Source organism: Octopus bimaculoides, chromosome 9 (genome assembly GCF_046866305.1).
Source record: "Octopus bimaculoides isolate indiv1 chromosome 9, ASM4686630v1, whole genome shotgun sequence".
Classification (NCBI taxonomy): domain Eukaryota; kingdom Metazoa; phylum Mollusca; class Cephalopoda; order Octopoda; family Octopodidae; genus Octopus; species Octopus bimaculoides.
In genome coordinates, this window is record NC_142936.1 from 19,157,673 (window position 1) to 19,177,767 (window position 20,095).

The window sequence follows — 20,095 nt, forward strand, 5'->3', positions numbered from 1 at the left end:
TTATCACTTCTGTGTTACATAAAAATGGTTGCTTACCAAGGCAGGTAACATGATAGGTATATGTGTATGTACGTAAACATACAAACACTATACACCTACACATTAATACACATTGTAATATATATGTACACATATAGATATGTATATACACACACACACACATATATATATATATATATATATATATATATATACACACACATACATGCATACACACACACATATACATACATATATATATATATATATATATATACACACACATACATGCATACACACACACATATACATACATATATATATATATATATATATATATATATATATATATATATATATATATATATATATATATATATATATATATATAAAACATATTTACATACATACATTCATATGTAAATATATATATATATACATATTAATCCATATAAGCATGAATGACTACACACATACACACACACACAGGATTGTACTTCCTTCAGGAAAAAGGCCCTTCAGGAAAAGAGAAGGTAGAGATTCCATGTGGTGTATTCAATGTAAGCCAGAGACACACAAGAAGCGCATCAGAACCAGAGGAAGGTTAACAGAGAAAGTAGATTTTGAATATGGCAGATGCACAAGAGCAATAAATACTTAGAACATATAGGAAACAGGAGGTTCCCAAGAGGTAGAAGATAGATTTTGTTACTTAGGTGACCTAATTAGTATTAGAAGAGGATGTTCTGAAAATATATTTGCTAGAATAAGAACAGGATGAAGAAAATTCAGGGAACTATTACCTCTGTTAATAACAAAAGGTCTCTCTCTCTCTCTCTTTCTCAAATTGGAAGGCAGATTGTATGATGCTTGTGTACAAACAGCAATACAACATGGTAATCTGGAACCTGAATGCTGAGGATATGCAAAGTCTAAAAAAAAATGAATCTAGTATCTTCCATTGAATATGCAACATCAATGTGCATGTTTGACAAAGTGCACATGTATCTCGAGAAAAATTGGACATAAAAAATAATCAGATGCAGTGTATAAGAAAGAAGATTGCTCTGTTATGGTCATGTGATGTATATGGATGAGAACAACTGTATAAAGAAGTGCTGATGACTAATTTTGGATTTTGAAAATCCAGGAAGACATGGGATGAAGTTATGAATGATGATCTCAAGAGGTTGAGCCTGATGGAGGAGAAGACAAAAGACTGAGATGATTGGCTATTCACTATACTCAAGAAGACCCATCCATTTTTTTGAAAGTGAGGCCCTAAAAACATGATTATGTATAAACACTCATCAAATCCTGCCCTTGCACCCAATCTGTCCCTGTCAAGCATTCCCTGCATCTCATCTTTCTAACACTCATCCCCCTATAACTCTACTAACACTAGCACTATTCAGCTGCTGTAATCATATAATATTAGAATCTGCACATATTTCATCCTGCCTTTATGCTACCAGAGACTTCCTCCTCCTCCTCCTCTTGGAACCATGTCCTTTAAAAATCTATCTCACATATTCAATATCATAAATCATCCATTTCTATGCCTTCAGTTATCTCTGCGACTCTTTTGAGCTACATCTTAGAACTGATCTGCAATATATGGAGTAATTCTTCATTTTAATGTTCAATTGTTTTTATCTAAAACTTTACCTAAAATGTAACATCAACACACACACACACACGTAACAGTTGTTTCCATTACTGAATAAACACTCATATATGGATCTGTAATTGTTTCTTGTCACTTACTGTTATAGTTATTGCAGTTTAAATTTCAATGTTGCAATAACATTTAAATGTTGAGATAGATATTCAATACAACACCTATCTATGAACTATGACTTACTATTTTCCATACAAACATGTTAATAATACCTGCTGTCTCAAAGACATTGTACTGCCAGAATTGGTTGAATGACAAATGTATTGCAGCATATAATTATATGTGTTAAGTTCAAATCCTGCATGCTAAAATTTGCATTTCACCACTCCATGGTCAATAAAATAAAGTATATCATTTTTTAGTAGAAAAAACAAAAGTATATCATCATTGTTTTACCATCTATTTTTCCATACTTGCACAAGTTGGACAGAATTTACTGAAGCAAATTTTCTACAGCTGAATGATCTTCCTGTCACCAAACCTCACTTGTTTCCAAGCACAGTAATATTTCTCCATGGCCAGACATGTTCTTGCAGAAGTTTGGAAATGAATGACAACAAGCATGCAATGGCAAGACAAAGCAGCACCAACACACACACAAACATTGATTTCAAATTTTGGTACAGGGTCCGCAATTTTGGGGAAGGGGAACAAGTCGATTACATATAGATATAATTTTGCCAAGTACAATAGTTGGCACAAAATCGACAGTAACATTCTCACCAGTTATATGTCATAACCAGTGGTATACTGCTTAACAGTATCTAAGAATATATGACAGGTTTCTTTTAGTGCTCATCTACTAAATCCACTCACAAGACTTTGGTTGGTCTGGGGCTATTGTAGAAAACACTTGCTCAAGGTGCCACAAAATGTCACTGAGCCTGAAGCCATGTGATTTGAAAATAAACATCTCAACTACACAGCGATGCTATAATTGTTCTCTTTCCTCAAAATTGTTGGTTTTGTGCCTCTGCAAGAAAATTATTTTTGTTACGCAGTATTGATGATGTAAGTGTGGTTTAGGATGAGAAGCCCATTTTTGCCCCTTCTCTTATAAAAGTCCTTTTATGCTGTTTATGTCTGTCCTTTACTTTGAATTGAGAAATTTTCTAAATAGATGTTTGCTGAACCATGCAGACAAGTTTTCTGCAAGCACTCACTCCTTGTTACTAATAACTATTCCAGTATATACTATGTTGATCTTTAGCTTTTTTTGATTTTTTACCAAATTTCCAAATGTGCAGCTTACTCTGAAGTTCTGCAACTCTGTAACAAATTCTTATATGATAACCAGATAATCAACAGAAAATTGTTCCCTAGAATATAGGCGCAGGAGTGGCTGTGTGGTAAGTAGCTTGCTTACCAACCACATGGTTCTGGGTTCAGTCCCACTGCATGGCATCTTGGGCAAGTGTCTTCTACTATAGTCTCGGGCCGACCAAAGCCTTGTGAGTGGATTTGGTAGACGGAAACTGAAAGAAGCCCGTCGTATATATGTATATATATATGTGTGTGTGTGTGTATGTTTGTGTGTCTGTGTTTGTCCCCCTAGCATTGCTTGACAACCAATGCTGGTGTGTTTAATGCCCCTGTCACTTAGCAGTTTGGCAAAAGAGACTGATAGAATAAGTAGTAGGCTTACAAAGTGTAAGTCCCGGGGTCGATTTGCTCGACTAAAGGTGGTGCTCCAGTATGGCCACAGTCAAATGACTGAAACAAGTAAAAGAGTTCTGAACTCCTCAAGTATTATAACTAGAAAAGAACCTTGATGAACCCTATACATTTACATTTACTTTTCCATTGAAGTCTCTCCCTCAGCTCTTCTGTTGATCTCAACACATAATGCAAGATTTAAATTGTTTTCATGAGCTATCTAGATAATCCCTAACTTGCTCAATGCTCAACAAGCTACAAGAGCAGAGAGTAGAAACCATCCTTATCCAAACAAACCTTATTTATTACCTTGTAGTTTCTGCAATTGTCTTTTTCCAGAGAATTTTTATTGAATCGCTCAAGAACTGGGGTGGAATGAGGTGGAGGTTGAATTAATTCTGTAATTTTTCAAACATACTATAAGCTTATAGTGGATAAATATGTCCTCAGATTTATAAAAGCAGAAAATGAGTTGTGGTGTTGTTGTTGGCACTCCGTCGCTTACGACGTCAAGGGTTCCAGTTGATCCGATCAACGGAACAGCCTGCTCGTGAAATTAACGTGCGAGTGGCTGAGCACTCCACGGACAAGTGTACCCTTAACGTAGTTCTTGGGGATATTCAGCATGACACAGTGTGACAAGGCAGACCCTTTGAATTACAGGCACAACAGAAACAGGAAGAAAGAGTGAGAGAAAGTTGTGGCGAAAGAGTACAGCAGGGTTCGCAACCATCCCCTGCTGGAACCTCGTGGAGCTTTAGGTGTTTTCGCTCAATAAACACTCACAACGCCCGGTCTGGGAATCGAAACCGCGATCCTATGACTGCGAGTCCGCTGCCCTAACCACTGGGCCATTGCGCCTCCACTGAGTTGTGGTGATACAAATGCTTTTCACCAAAAGTATTCATTGTGGTGGGGTTGATGTGAAACAATTTAATTTATGTTTTATTGTTTGGTATGAACCACTTTGTAGCATTATATGAGTCACAAGAACCAGCAAAGGTTTTAAGGAAAATTCTGTCGTGTGAATCAACAAGAAAAGAATGATTTGAAATTATAAGTTTCTTTTTTTAGTTAGAATAAGAATAAAAATGGAGAGCTGAGGATATGGGATACAAAGCCAAGGCAGAGCTTAATGCAAAGGTTGAGAAATAAAAATGGGAGAAAGTAGGGTCACCTTGACAGATTAAATGAGACAAAGTAACTTTCAAAGAGAATAAGAATGGAGCGATAAGTTAAGAGGGAAAGGGTTAGGGTATTGGAAGTGTGAGGTGGAGTGCATAATGACTTATTGAGAGAAACAGGTAACTATTAGAGAAACAGGAGGAACAGAATCACAGAAAGCTACCACTGTCACATGAAATTAACAGTGAGACAGAAGGTTTTTTTTCCAACAGGTTTATTCTTTCAGCAGCTGTGGGCCCTGGCTTCTAAACTATCACCTGTCACAAACTGCTGACTTTATTGATACTACAACTTGTCCATTACCCTTAATATTTCGATTAATGCTAGTCATAGCTTTTGTTCAAACTGTTATTTTGGTGCAAGCTGAGAACAGTGAAGTTGGTTTGTTGCTGTAATTTGAGCAATTAGAGAGCAACTTACTGGTCAGTTTACAATCTCCATTAATATGTATTAAACCCACTTGTTCTACGAATGCAAGTATTACTATTCTTTCAAAAGTAGGACCTCCAAGAGAAATTTTGTTTAGGAGGAATATAATAACTACTTTTGCACACCATTCCCATCTCATGGGTGGTTTGCTCCTCTCAAAATTCAAGGGATTACCTTCTTTTTAAAACTTTTTACTTGTTTCAGTGATTTGGCTGCAGCCATGCTGGAGCACTGCCTTGAACGGTCTTAGCCAAACAAATCTTACTTTTTGAAGCCTAGTATTTATTCTATTGGTCTCTTTTGCCAAACTGTTAAGTTACAGAGATGTAAACACACCACCACCAGTTGTCAAGCAGTAGTGGGGGACAAACACAGACACACACACAAACACACACACCACACACACACACATATATATATATATATATATATATATATATATATATATATATAGGGAGAATTTACAAAAAAAAAAAAACAAAAGATGAAGACAGGTGGTGTCGACAACAAACAGATGTACTAGTTTAATGCTCGCTAGGGAAGTGAAAAAGTCTTTAACATTTCGAGCCTACGCTCTTCCACAGAAAGGAATACAGAAAGAAACAGGGAGAGAAAATAAAGAATGTGTAGTGGCTAGCAATCTATCATGGCAAATGCCAGACAGAGGGGTCACACAGGAGAGCTAGAAAGAAAGGGAGATAATAAAGTAGTAGTTATCCCAAAACGAAGGTGCACGCTTGTGTGTATAAGAGAGCATGTATGTGTGTGTGGAAGATGGCTGGTGACCTTGATGTGTGCATGTGTGGATGATGATGTGGGTGCTGGGAAGTGGTCAGTGCTATTAGAGTGCATAGTGGTGTGATGGGATGTGGTGTGGTCGTGTGTGGTGGCGTTGGGATGTGGGGGAGGCGGGAGTGGGGTATGTGGGAGTGGGTGATGGGGTGGGATTGGATGGATAGGGAAGGTGGGGTTGGATTGTGTAGGGGTAGGGTTACAAGGGAGGAGTGACAATGAAGGGAGGGGGTAAAAATCACCCTCGAATGAGAAGCAGTTGAATGAGTGTGGATGTGTTAGGTTGGGGGTTGGGTCGAAGGTCAAGGAAATGTTGGAGTGCACACAGCCCCTTGTGGTGAGGGATCACTGTGTAAAGGCTCTGGCTGTCAAGAGTGACGAGAAGTTTAGAGGGGCCAAGAGGTAAGAAGAAAGAGCTGAACAAATGAAGCACATGGCTGGTGTCATGGATGTGAGAGGAGAGGGGAGCCACTAGTGGGGGGGGGCAAGGATACAGTCAAGATATCTGGAGATGAGTGGGGCAGTTGCAAGCGGAGACGGTGGGGTGGCCAGGGTTGTTAGGTTTGTGGATTTTGGGGAGGAAGTAAACTGTTCATTTAATATCTATTTTTTTCCATGCTAGCATTAGCTTGGATGGGAATTGATTTTGAAGTAAGATTTATACAGCCCCAGATGCTCTTTCTGTCACCAACACTAACTTGCTTTTCAAGTTAAAGGGGGGGGGGTGTATATTCAACAGGTTTGAAAAAGCTGAGAACAATGTAAATGGAAAAAAAGTACAGAGTGGCTATGTGGTAAGTAGCTTGCTTACCAAACACATGGTTCCGGGTTCAGTCCCACTGCGTGGTACCTTGGGCAAGTGTCTTCTACTATAGCCTCGAGCCAACCAAAGCCTTGTGAGTGGATTTGGTAGACGGAGACTGAAAGAAGCCTGTCGTATATATGTGTATATATGCATGTGCATGTATATGTTTGTGTGTCTGTGTTTGTCCCCCCAACATCGCTTGACAAGTGATGCTGGTGTGTTTATGTCCCTGTAACTTAGCGGTTCAGCAAAAGAGACCGATAGAATAAGTACTAGGCTGAAAAAGAATAAGTCCTGGGGTTGATTTGCTCGACTAAAGGCAGTGCTCCAGCATGGCCGCAGTCAAATGACTGAAACAAGTAAAAGAGTAAAAGAGAGTAGAGCAATGAGTCGTAATGTCACTCAACTGGAAACAAGCAAGATATTGACATTCATACACATTTACACACACACACAATGGAATTACTATTGTTTCTGACAATCAAATGCACTCAAAAGGCATTGGTTGGCTATTCCCAGCTTGCTATGTAATGGGACTGAACTTGAAACCACATGTCTGCAAAGTAAACTTTTCAACCACACAGCCATGCCTGCAAAGTTTATGGCCTTACTCCAAATGTAAATCATCTTTGTTAAATGACAGCCCCTTTTGTCATGGCTCATTGCATAATAGGTTAACAAATAACAGCTTAAGCAAACCAAAACCAGAGAAAAAAAGATAAATAAGTAACAGAAGAGGGAGCATGTGAAAATGGATACTTGTTTCGGTGGTAAATCAACTATAACAACTGTATGGAAGCATGGCTATTTGCTCTGTAATAAAATATAATACCTTCTTGATCACACTGGATCCAAAATATACAGCTCTTCGGATAACGAAGTGGGCCACTGATTGCATCTAACCCAACTGGCTTGTGTTGTTCTTTCAGGATTTCACTCTTGGGAATTCCATGTTTGTCATAGATTTCCAAGGCCCTGTTCGAAAAAATGAGATGTTTTTTTTTTTGTCTCATTAAAATAATAATAATAATAATAATGATAATTAATTCGTTTTATTGGCCACAAGGGCTAATATCAATTAAAAACATGTAAGGACAAAGACAGGACGAAGGTTACAAAAGGTTTTGTCCGAAAAGGTAGGAAAGTTCATCTAAACGGAGGAAGAAAACGGAGAAAGATATAATAAATAAATAGATAAATAAATAAATAGAACTCCCAAAGGGGGAGGCGCTTCGAAAAAGGAAAGGTTACACGTGGAAAAACCCATAAAACCACGGGAGCCTGGTCAGAAAAAATAAGAAAGGGGTATAGAGCCCTTTCTCCTTTTACATTACCTTTTTTTTTTCTTTTTTTTTAATAATAATAATAATAATAATAATAATAATAATAATAAATAATAATGATGATAATAATAATAATCCTTTCTGCCATAGGCACAAACAAGGTCTGAATTTTGGTGAGTGGGGTAAGTTGATTACATCAACCCTAGTACTCAACTAGTACTTATTTTATCAACCCTGAAAGGATGAAAGACAAAGTCAATCTTGGCAGAATTTGAACATAGAACATAAAGACAGATGAAATGCCACAAAGCATTTCAACTGGTGTGCTTGTAATTCTGCCAATTCACCGCCTTAATAATAATAATAATAATAATAATAATAATAATAATTATTATAATAATAATAATAATAATAATAATAATAATAATAATTATAATAATAATAATAATAATAATAATAATAATAATAATAATAATAATAATAATAATAATATGGGAGTACATCAACAGTGAAAGAAGAAACATGGCAGAATATTTGGTAAACAGCAAACAAGACCCACTATGCTGCTAATGCAGAAGGATTTACCAAAAATGGACTTGAGAGTGCTAATGAATTCTGATCATGAATAGACAATGAGAGAGAAGAAACTCTATCCACATAGAATTACATGGCCAATTCCACCGTGAAACTAACAACTTAAAAGACCAGGAGGCATGATGGAGGTGGCTCATGGAGGATACCTTGAAAGCCTAATCATCATTGCCCAGGATCAGGCATTGAATACCAATTCAGTGAAAAAGGGTATATACTACATAAGTGCAATGGACTTCTGCAGAATGTGTGGGAAGAGGGTTGAAAGCATGACTCACATTGTTAGTGTTTGTGAAAGTCTTGCACAGAAAGAGTACAAGTGCAGACACAACAAGGTAGTGCAAAACCTCCACTGGCTGCTATGCCAAAAGTATGGATATGAGGTAACGGGTGCTTGGTACCAACATACACTAGAGAAGGTAATGGATGAAAAGGGGAAGGCAAAAATCCTCAGGGACTTTGACTTCCAGACAAAGTGTTAGAGCACTGAAGGCCAGATATAGTAACCTTTAGGAGAGACAAACAGGAGTGCCTAATACTCAATGTGGCAGTGCCAGGAGATCAACATACTATCATGAAAGAAAGAGAAACGATTGATAAATATGGAGACCTGAGAATTGAGATCACCAAGGTGTAGCAGCTACGAGAGTCAAACATAAAGGTGATCCCTATTGTCATTGGAGCATTGGGTTCACTACCACCCAACCTGAAGAACCATCTAGAAACTTTAGAAATACCCTATAATCTAGGTGACTTTCAAAAATCGGCATTACTTGGAACTGCACACATGTTGCATAAAGTACTGTCTGTCTGAGACCCTTGTTGGGACTTGACAAACAATACAAACCCCCAATAGACAATATCTTCAATCAACAACATCATAGCATTGGATAGTGTGTAATATCTTAAACAACAACAACAACAACAGCAACAACAACAGCAACAACAACAACAATAATGATAATAATAAAATCTGTGCTAATGCAGTAACAGGCAGTGGGCTTTCATGGCTTCTCATCTTAACTGATTGGAAGTGTTATTATGTACATTGTTTTGTCATGGTATCAAAGATGTGCTACAGCAAATATTCTGCTTAATACCACAGATTTGCTTGTCAGTTGTTTGACCGTAACCAGTTGAGCATGTCCCTTGGTGGCTGACGATATGTGCATCTCTGATTATGAGCAGAAGCAGTGGGGGAGCATCATAGCGATGTGTTGAGAGGAATTCTTTGGGGTTTGAATAATTCACCTCTGGAAACATAGGTGTTTCGTTCAACATCCTTAAACAACCTTTATTCAGGGACCTTTTGAGCAGGATGGGCTACTCGATCTGAAGAAAATTCTAACTGGGCCCCCACCTGCAAGGTCATGTGTAATTTATCTTGATAAGAGTTCACCATGTCTCGCACATATAGTTGTGATGCATATGCCTTGTGTACCCTTATCAGATGGGTAATTATGATGGGTATACTAGGCTTCATATATTTTACCCCAGTTTCACTTTGATTGCATGCTCTGCTCTATCACTCAATAATAATAATAATAATAATAATAATAATAATAATAATAATAATAATAATAATAATAATAATAATAATAATAACAATTATTATTATTATTATTATCATTATAATAATGATAATGATAATAATAATAAAACAGTGATAACATCTTTGTAGTAAATAGTGTTGTTGTTGTTAATTGCACTGTTTTATTTTTCTGTATATCTTTAGTTACAGGAATTACAGTTGAAGAAATGTTATGAAAAAGGAAGATCATAAAAATGAATGAATCCATGAGTTTGACCACTGTCAGTATGATTACTGACTGCCTGTCCAAACAGGTTCACATACACAGCCAACACTTTCACTCTCTTTGCACTCACATAATGTATCTCTTTCTATCATTCTCTCTCTCTCTCTCTCTCTCTCTCTCTCTCTCTCTCTCTCTCACACACACACACACACACACACATACACACACACACACACACACACACACAAATTCTCCCTTGTTCATTAACTCTTTCTCTCCCATTTCCACATAGCAGAATAATACATATGTCTCCATCTTCTCTGAAGAACCACAAATCTTCACAAACACGCACACCCATACAAACACAGACACCATCTGAAGGGGACACACAAGACAATATTTCAGTGGACTGTGTACATGCACATAGAAAAAGTACCCTAAGTGCACACACACACACACACACACACAACACCATAAGGTATTAACTGGGTCAATGCTTACACTGACATCTCAAAAGTAAAAGAAAAACCTCATTATCTGCGTGGACATCACTCATTAGTAGGAGGCCCAAATGAGTTAAATAATTAAAAACTGCACAAGGCATATTTACTAGATTAAGTATTTAAATGCATCGAAATGAGATTATTTTGTGTCTAGCAACAAATCTTTAAAAAAAATAACGGTATCTATTTACTTTTGAGGTGTCTATGTACATAGACAGATCCTTACACACACACACACACACACACACGTTTAAAAGAAGTTTTAATAATCTGACTGCGTCCCTTGCTAGTACCATGGCAATGACTTAGCTATTTGTTGAAATTAAGCAGATATAGAAGTTGTATTGCTCAGCATTTAGAGATCAGCTCTTAAAAAAAATTGTAAAAAAATGCCTTTACTTATATCAAACTTTAATGACATGATTAAAATATAGAGGTTTAAATTAAAATTGGTTATAGCAGAATCACTTATAACAGGATAACTTACATGTGAGTCATAGCAGAATTGATAACAGAGTCAGTAATAGAACAATTAGTTATGGTAGAGTTAGAGCAGAACTGGTTGTGGAAAGTGTTTTAGCCAAAGCAGGGCCAGTCATATGGCAGTCAGTTACAGTAGAGCAATTTATAGTAGAGTCAGAGTCAGTTACAATGGTGTGAACTGAAAACTGTTTCTTTGGCAAAAAGGGGTTAGTAAAGGGAGTGTTGATTAAAGTTGAACCCCTAAACAACAATAATGACAGCAAAAATGATAAAAGCACAATTAATGACAGTTGAGCTGGTAAACCACTACTGATAAGAGAACCAAAAATAAAAAGAGCAATCCACAAAAAGCTGGAAGAGAATAATTATAACTTATCAACAGATTTAACCATATATATATATATTATGTCAAAGAGGTTTAACCATATATATGACGCTAAAGAACCAAAGGTTAAGGTATAGCTGTGTAGTTAAGACCACTTCACAACCACAGAATTTCAGATTTCATATCTCACTACACTGCAACTTGGGTAAATGGCCTGCTATATCCTCAAGTTGGCCAATATTTTGAAGATGGGCAATTTGAGAATAGATAGGGCATTTGCTCAAGGTGTTGTGGGCCTTCCTTTATGTTTGTATAGCAATCATCATCATCATCATCATCATCATCATCATTTAATGTTCACTTTCCATGCTAGCATTGGTTAGATGGTTTGACTGGAACTGGTGAGCCAGGGAGCTGCACCAGGTTCCAGTCTGATTTGACATAGTTTCTACAGTTGGATACCCTTCCTGACACCAACCACTCCAAAAGTGTAATGGGTGCCATTTCCATGACACCGGCAACAGCCACGACTATGACTACGATTCACTTGATTTGACAAGGCTTCTCAGCACAGCATTGCCAAAGGTCTCGGTCACTTATCATTGCCTCTCTGAGGCACAGCATTTGAGAGATCATGCTACCAGCAACAGCCACATCTATGATTTCATGGGTACTACAATGTCAGGCATATTTCTATTTTCCTTTGTGCTTGTACCCTTTTGGTGAGTTTGTTGTTCTCCATGCCCTGTCAAAAGACTGCTGTCTTTTTTGCTGAACGGTATTACACGAATGTGTCCATAATTCTCTGTCACTCTTGTATGATATAATCTTCATTGTTTTAAGTTGTTTTTTCTTTCTTTTTCTTTGTAATGTCCTCCACTTCAGTGATATTTACAATCATTGGCACATCCAGTGGAGTACTAGCATGAAATTAAAGCTTTCTGATTTTAAATATGCTGAAAATACACTGATTCCAGTCCCCATGGCTGATGAGAGATTTATTTTATTGTCTTTTCTGTTGCTTTCATATCCCATTTGATTTTTATCCTATAAATATGTGTGTGCATATGCATATTCATGTATGCATGTGTGTATCTTTTATTGATATATAATCTATGAAGCAAACAGCAAAGAAAAAAAAAATGGCAAAAATCTGGTTCCTTTGAAATGAAGTCCTTTGTAATAGTTGTCTGCACTAAGTTGTAGACATCTGCTTGTCAGTCTCACCAGCAAAAAGATGTAATAATCCTTTGTATTATACAACAATACAAAAATTGAATTGAGATGCTGGCAGGTTGTAGGATGAAAGAGAGTTTTGAGACATCACAACAATGCAAGCTTTCAGCCTGTAAAGACAGCTCACACGTGGATGCAGTGTCAGAAATGTCAGTTCTTGTTTACTACAGAGACTATCACACTGGTGTTCTTTAGCCCCAGGTCAGAGACGTGATCCAGTATAGATCTACAATAAAATGTATTCAAGCTTTGACCATTCCATCTTTTTAGGGAAGTGTTAGACTACATTATATATACAATGTGTCTTTTCTATATTTAAGACAGTATGGCATAGTTTGATGGATATTTAGTTGCTATTTCTAGCAAGTTGAGTGACCACACAGAGGGTCTGTTATTGGTAGCCATGTTTACAGAGTAATTTTCTTTTTTTTTTTTTCACTTTCCAGGGCTAAAAGAGCTCTCTCTCTCTCTTCTTTGTAAAGGACAGTATCCATGAAATTGGCTTGTTCAAAGATATGGATATAGTGCTCTCTGGTAGCATCTGAGGAAAATTTGGATCTGCAATGATTTGCATCTCTCAAGTTGGTCCATATCCTCCATCTGTAGCTGGTCTCCAATTTGGCTTCACCCAGGCTAGCACCTGCTGCTTCAATTGTTTACAGTGATATTCTACTTTTCTGCCATGCTTGAGAAAGTCACCTCACTGACAATTGTACAACCTGGATAAAAAAAGCAGTGCCTATGGCCTTTATAAAATCTTCTTAGACTAGTCTGATTTATGTTATTAATGTTCCTCGTGAACATTTGTGTCAACACCAGCAGGAAAGATAGGAGAGAATTCCAGAAGGCAGGCATTCTGTGGGTGTAGTGATTAGTATAGGGCCTCAGGATGGAGCCATGTTTGTTAAAACAAACTAAAGAAATACACATGTTGGACAACAACATTATTCAATGGGTTTTACTCTTTTTTATTTTTTTAGACAGCAGTTGCTGTTTCTGGCGAGCGAAGCAACCATACAGAAGCCTGCTTGGTCATAAGCCACACAAAAAGCACTGGTGCTGGTGTGACATAAAAATTACTGGTGATGGTGCCCACCCAATTCACATTCTGTAAAGTGGTTGGCATTAGGAAAGGCATCAATTTATAGAAACCAAGCCAAAACAGACTATGGAATCTGGTGTGGCTTCTGGCCTTACCAGCACCTGTCAATCTGTCCAATCCATGCCACCATGGAAAACAGATGTTAAATGATGTTGATATTAATAATGAGGGGAATAGAAATTTGTGGTGTTCAACTCTTTACTGCTTGCATTAGCAGTGTCTATGAAGTAATGTTGTTTTTAACCCCCAAGTCAGCCAGGATCAAGAAGCCCCATGATCAAAGACATCGAATCTAGTTTTTTTCATTTACAAAATAGGCTTTTTTAAAAGACAGTAAAATATCTGAAAATCAGCTATAATAATGTAGCTTTCCAGTCTTGTTGCTTTAAAGGTATGATGTTGTGGAGAAAAAATTGAAGAAAAAAAGTTACAGAGGTTTAAATATCGAAAAAACTGTATATTTTTAGCCAATAGTGAGACAGAAATTTTCTGCATTTAGCAGAGCAGTGTCAACTTTAAGGTTGCACCCTGTGGAATTTAGAGTTTAGTGTCTGACCTGTTCATTGTAGGTTTCTAAATGAACAGAAATACCTAATAAAATCAACATGTATCATTTTACTGTTTCTTTTGTCTCTTCATTGATTGTATGGCGTTATTATTTTTTAAATTTGTTATATGAATATATTTGTCTGCATGTGTTTACTTTATGCATATTTTAGTATTATGCATACCTGTCATATATTTGTGTACATCATTAATATATAAGTGCATGAGGATGTATGTATTCATATATAAGTTTATATGTACATTTATGCATTCATGTGTGTGTGAAGAGGGTGTCTGTCTCCAAAACTCCAAAGTTGAGTAACGTAGTCAAGCTTGAGTTTGTAAGCTATGATAAGAATAACACTAGTCAAAAAAGAATTTACCTCAAATTTTTTTGCAAACAGAATTCAAAAATAATGTCAAATTATCTGTATCACCCCCAGTTTCTCTGTTCCATGATATCCCTCCTCAGTTTCTGTTATGTGGGCTAAATTTCAGTTAAGCTGTTGAAATGTGAAGCTAACGGTTTAAGAAATACTCCTAATTTAAAATTTTAAGAACAGAATTAACCTAGTGAAATCATAAATCCAGCTATCTGAGACAATGAGTCCCAAAAATATATGAAATAAAAAATATGAAGAAATACTAACACACCGAAAAATACTAACGCACAGAAGCACAGAAAAATATGTAATATACTAACACAGAAAAATTAAAACAAAACACGTGGGTGAAAAGAATCTCATGGTGTGAAGAATTGATTGTGAAAAATCAACATAGACAACAGCAACATAGACAACAGCAGCACAGACAACAGTGAACCACAATGCAGTGTGGTTGTCATGGTAACAAGCTGCTAATGCCACGCTGTCTGTTGATTGGCTAAAGTTACCCAAATTTCCCAACTTTAATGCCAAATAACATCAGATTCTTTGATTTCCGAGATAAAGTAATTGGTTGATTGTAATCGAAATTCAGAGTTGCATCAATACACCAAAATTGAAAGCAATCTGAGCAAAATTAAGGGGGGCTCATTTTGCGAATGAGAAAGACTAGATCCCAGACATCTCTACCATGATCAAATACTCTTTATTAGGGATATGTAGAACTAGTGTAAAAACCCTCTTTGGTCATGAATGGCCATGGGATGCACCTAGAAAGTTCCCCTCCAAGGCACAAATCTAGGCAAGGTTGTTTTTTATGGAAGACCAGCAGTCACCCTTGCATACCAGCTTCCTCTCTCCATGACATTGATGTTATCCAAGGGAAAGGCAAAGGTTGATACAGCATGGCACCAGTGACATCACAACCCATCTCTACAGCTGGGTGAACTGGAGCAACGTGAAGTAAAGTGTCTTGCTTAAGAACACAACACACAGCCCGGTTCTGGGAATCGAACTCACTACCCCATGATTGTGAGTCTAATACTCTAACCACCGAGTCATGCACCTTCATGTAGAACTGCATTATCTAAATATGTCCTTTCCTAATTCAAAACTCTAGGATGCATGATTTGAGAAATTTGGCTGCTATATCTGTATTGGCTCCCCCACTTGTCGTGAAGTGTTATTTACTGTCTTGTGAGTGAGTACATGTAAACTAGCCAAACATTCATAAATATACTTATTTTACAACCTACTTGGAGTGTAGATCCAATTTAGAAAGAAACCACCACTCCTTCTCTCTGTATCTACTGTGATCCCCTCCACTTCATCACCATTGCCACCACCACCCTCAGTGTTTGCAATCCTGCTATACCAGCTCCTCCACTCCACCCCCACTCCATCTCCCCCGCCCACCCACCTATGCTTCCAAGAACAAGTCATAAAAATCAGATGTTACTTTATCAATACACTTATCTCCTAGTAACTTCTTCACTAATCTTGTTGTGTCAAGAAGGAAGTCATGTGACAATAAATGAACTGCCAATGAACTGTACATATTCCACTTTGATATGATGAACAACAACAACGACCTCTTCTTCCAACCACCACCACCACCACTGCCGTCGCCACCACCGCCGCCACCACCACCGCCACCACCGCCGCCACCACCACCACCAACAACTCTAACAATCCTTAGATACCTTGTTAAGGACTTAAGTATGGTGACAAAGTACAACACACACATACTCAAAGATAGTTCTTTAAACTTTCTCAACAGAACATGATTCAAAATTAGGAATCACACCCCACCCTACCATCACCACAAGCAAGTATGACAATGAAGGAATCTATACCTGGATATTTGACCTGCTAGAAACAGCAATCACATCACCCATAAACCATATCCTACCATCTTAAAAAAGGACTGTATGATATGACCTTGGATTCTCTGTATATGGGGAAAAGACAGGATGGTCATGGCTGGGATGCCTTTGATCATAGGCCTGCTCACTTGAACCTGACCTGCAGCTAAACAACAACAAGGATAGTCTCTATGCAGTCATTTGATGTGCCAAAAATAGCAGCCAGCTCTCCATCAAACCACAATCTAGTATCTTCCAAAATAGGATACATTGAATGTGTTCCAAGATACCTGTGAAAATGCAGGACAGTCATGGTTGGAAGTCCTTGATCCTAAGTCTGCTTTATTAGAGCTGACATGGGGAAGAAACAACAACCATAGTCACATGGAGGCTGTGAGCTAATGAAGGAAGATCTCTACATGATCAGTGAGTCTACCAGAAATAACAGTTATAAATCTACTGTCTTAATAAAAGGAAGGGCACATTATATGATGTAACCCCAGTGATCCAATGCCAGAGTGAAAGACATGATAGTCATTATAGGAGCATTATTGAAGAACTACCAGGAACACAAATTCACATTGTCTTTGAGGGAATGCAGGTTTGGCTGTGTGGAAAGAAGTTTGCTTCCCACCCGTATGGTTTTGGGTTCAATCCTACTGCAAGGCACCTTGGACAAGTGTCTTCTACTATAAACTCAGGACAACCGAAGTCTTATGAGTGGATTTGGTAGATGGAAACTGAAAGAAGCTCATTGGGCGTGTATACATGTGTGTGACTTGGTCTACCCTTCACCACTGCTTGATAACTATGTTGGTATGTTTATGTTCCCATAGCTTTGCAGTTCAGCACAAGTGATTGATAAAATGAGTACCAGTCTTTAATATATATATATATATATATATATATATATATATATATATATATATAATACTGGGGTTGATTTGTTCGATTAAAATTCTTCAAGGCAGTGCTCCAGCATGGCCACAGTCTAATGACTGTAACAAGTAAAAGATAAGATAAAAAAGATTCATTACATAATGTAATCTCACATACACTATATCACAGTGACAGACTGGATAGATATGGCTGGAACACTTCTCAATTATCAGGGACACAATTACATCCTCCCTTGGTAGAATTGTTAGAGTGTTGGAAGGAATGCCTTGTAGCATTTGCTCCAATGCTTTACATTCTGAGTTCAAATCCTGCTAAGATCAACTTTACCTTTTATCTTTTCAGAGTTGCAGGGTCAATAAAATAAAGTACCAATGGAGCACAGAGGCTCGATAGTATCAACCATTCCGCAAATCCAAATTTTAGGCCTTGTACCCATGTTAGAAACTATTATTTATATATGAAACATACTGTCATTTAATAAAGAATACATACTGGCTTCATTGATATGGGTGATGATGATTGTTGTTGTTATTGTTCAGCCCCAGTAGATGTTTGACCAAAAGCATTAAACTGCATCATAGCCACCTCATCCATTTAAGTGTGTTTCTAAGACTACAAATTACCCAATTTGTCCTTTCTTTAATTAAATTGTTATGGTTTAATTCGAGGGATTTTTAGCTGCTATTTCTAGCAGATGGAGCCACCATAGTTGTTTGTCCTCCACCACTTGATAACTGGTGTTGGTGTGTTTACATCACTGGCAAAAGAAACTGATAGACTAAGTATCAGGCTCAAAAAAAAAAAAAAAAAGAACCAGTACTGGGGTCAATTCATTCAACAACAAATTCTTCAAGGCACAGCTCCAGCATGGCAGCAGTCTAATGACTGAACCAGAAAAGATATATATATATATATATATATATATATATATAGGCGCAGGAATGGCTGTGTGGTAAGAAGCCCGTCGTATATATGTATATATATATGTGTGTGTGTGTTTGAGTGTCTGTGTTTGTCTCCCCAACATCGCTTGACAACCGATGCTGGTGTGTTTATGTCCCCTGTTACTTAGCGGTTCGGCAAAAGAGACCGATAGAATAAGTACTGGGCTTACAAAGAATAAGTCCCGGGGTTGATTTGCTTGACTAAAGGCGGTGCTCCAGCATGGCTGCAGTCAAATGACTGAAACAAGTAAAAGAGTATATATACACACACAGGTGCACACACATACACATGATATAATAGGAATTGGTATGGCTGTGTGGTTAAGAAGCTTATGGTTAGGGGTTCAAGTCCTATGGTGTAGCAGCTTGGCAAATGTCTTCTACTCCAGCCCTGAGCTGGACCAAAACCTTGTGAATGAATTGGGTAGACAGAAACTGAAGTTAAAATCAACAAAACTTTATGTAAAATACCTGTTACTTAACTACTGCATATTAATTATTTGTGTGTGTGTGTGTGTGTGTGTGTGTATGCACATATTAGAATATTACACTATCTGTTTGTTACCGTTAATACAAAACTGTGTATGTATGTAAAGACCATCTTAAGCTTTTAATATTTGAAAAGCTGGTTAATGCTGAAGAGAGCTAACATTTCTAAATATAGGCCAGGAAATGGTCTTCGCCTATGCTTCCTTGATGTATGTCAACTATTGAAGATAAGAAGCCAGATAAAGATTATATAATGAAATCTGTCAATAAACAACCCATCTCTTCACACTCTTTTCCTTTCTCGCAGCTCTATGTTTAGAATCAACAATCGCTCTGTTCCACACAAAAACCAAACCAAAGCTTGAAGTGATCTTAAACTAATTTTCCAGATGATCTTCTACCACCCACCCACCTACCCATAGACCACACCGCATAAAGATTCTGCTGATAGCTTTGGAATTGATACAGATTCAGCTTATGGTAAATCAGTGGAATTAGTGTTATCTAAAGCAGGTTATTTATTTCATGTGGTTTACTCTTGGGAATACAGATTCAGAGGCTTATATTTTTCTTTTTTGGTTAGGTGACATTTTTTTCAGTATTAAAAAAAGACCCCCCTCTTCTGTAACAGTTCAAAGTCTCAATATCCCTGTTCTAGCATGTTCTCTACAAAAGGAACAGAAACTGTAGAATTACAATGGAAAATGCAAACGGCAGGAGTTTCAGTATTCCTTCCAGCTCCTTTTTTTTTATATTCTGGGTTTAAATCTGCTTTGCCTTTCATCCCCTGAGGGATGATGATATCAACTACTCTCATCTCCCTGAAAATTATTAGCCTTGTGTCTAAACCAGAAACCAATAGTATTATCAATATCATCCTCATATTTATTTATCTATTTATTTGTTATATCTTTCTCCGTTTTCTTCCTCTGTTTAGATGAACTTTCCTACCTTTTCGGACAAAACCTTTTGTAACCTTCGTCCTGTCTTTGTCCTTACATGTTTTTAATTGATATTAGCCCTTGTGGCCAATAAAACGAATTAATTATTATTATTATTATCATAAAGGCTGCAAGGAGGCAAGGCTGTTAGCACATTGAACAAAATGCTTAGAGGTTTTTCTTCCATTTTTATGTTCTGATTTCAAATTCTGTCATCGTT

At 37.3% G+C, this 20,095-nt stretch overlaps 1 protein-coding gene across 2 annotated transcripts in view; it reads right to left on the bottom strand.

The window, feature by feature from the left end:
* The window catches only part of LOC128248703 (tRNA dimethylallyltransferase-like), a 285,316-nt gene that overhangs the window by 73,585 nt on the left and 191,636 nt on the right, over window positions 1–20,095 (bottom strand). For both annotated transcript variants that reach the window (XM_089357231.1, XM_089357232.1), the window contains exon 6: window positions 7,360–7,502. In XM_089357231.1, the coding sequence (XP_089213357.1) occupies window positions 7,360–7,502 (143 nt within the window). The remainder of the gene's footprint in view (window positions 1–7,359; window positions 7,503–20,095) is intronic.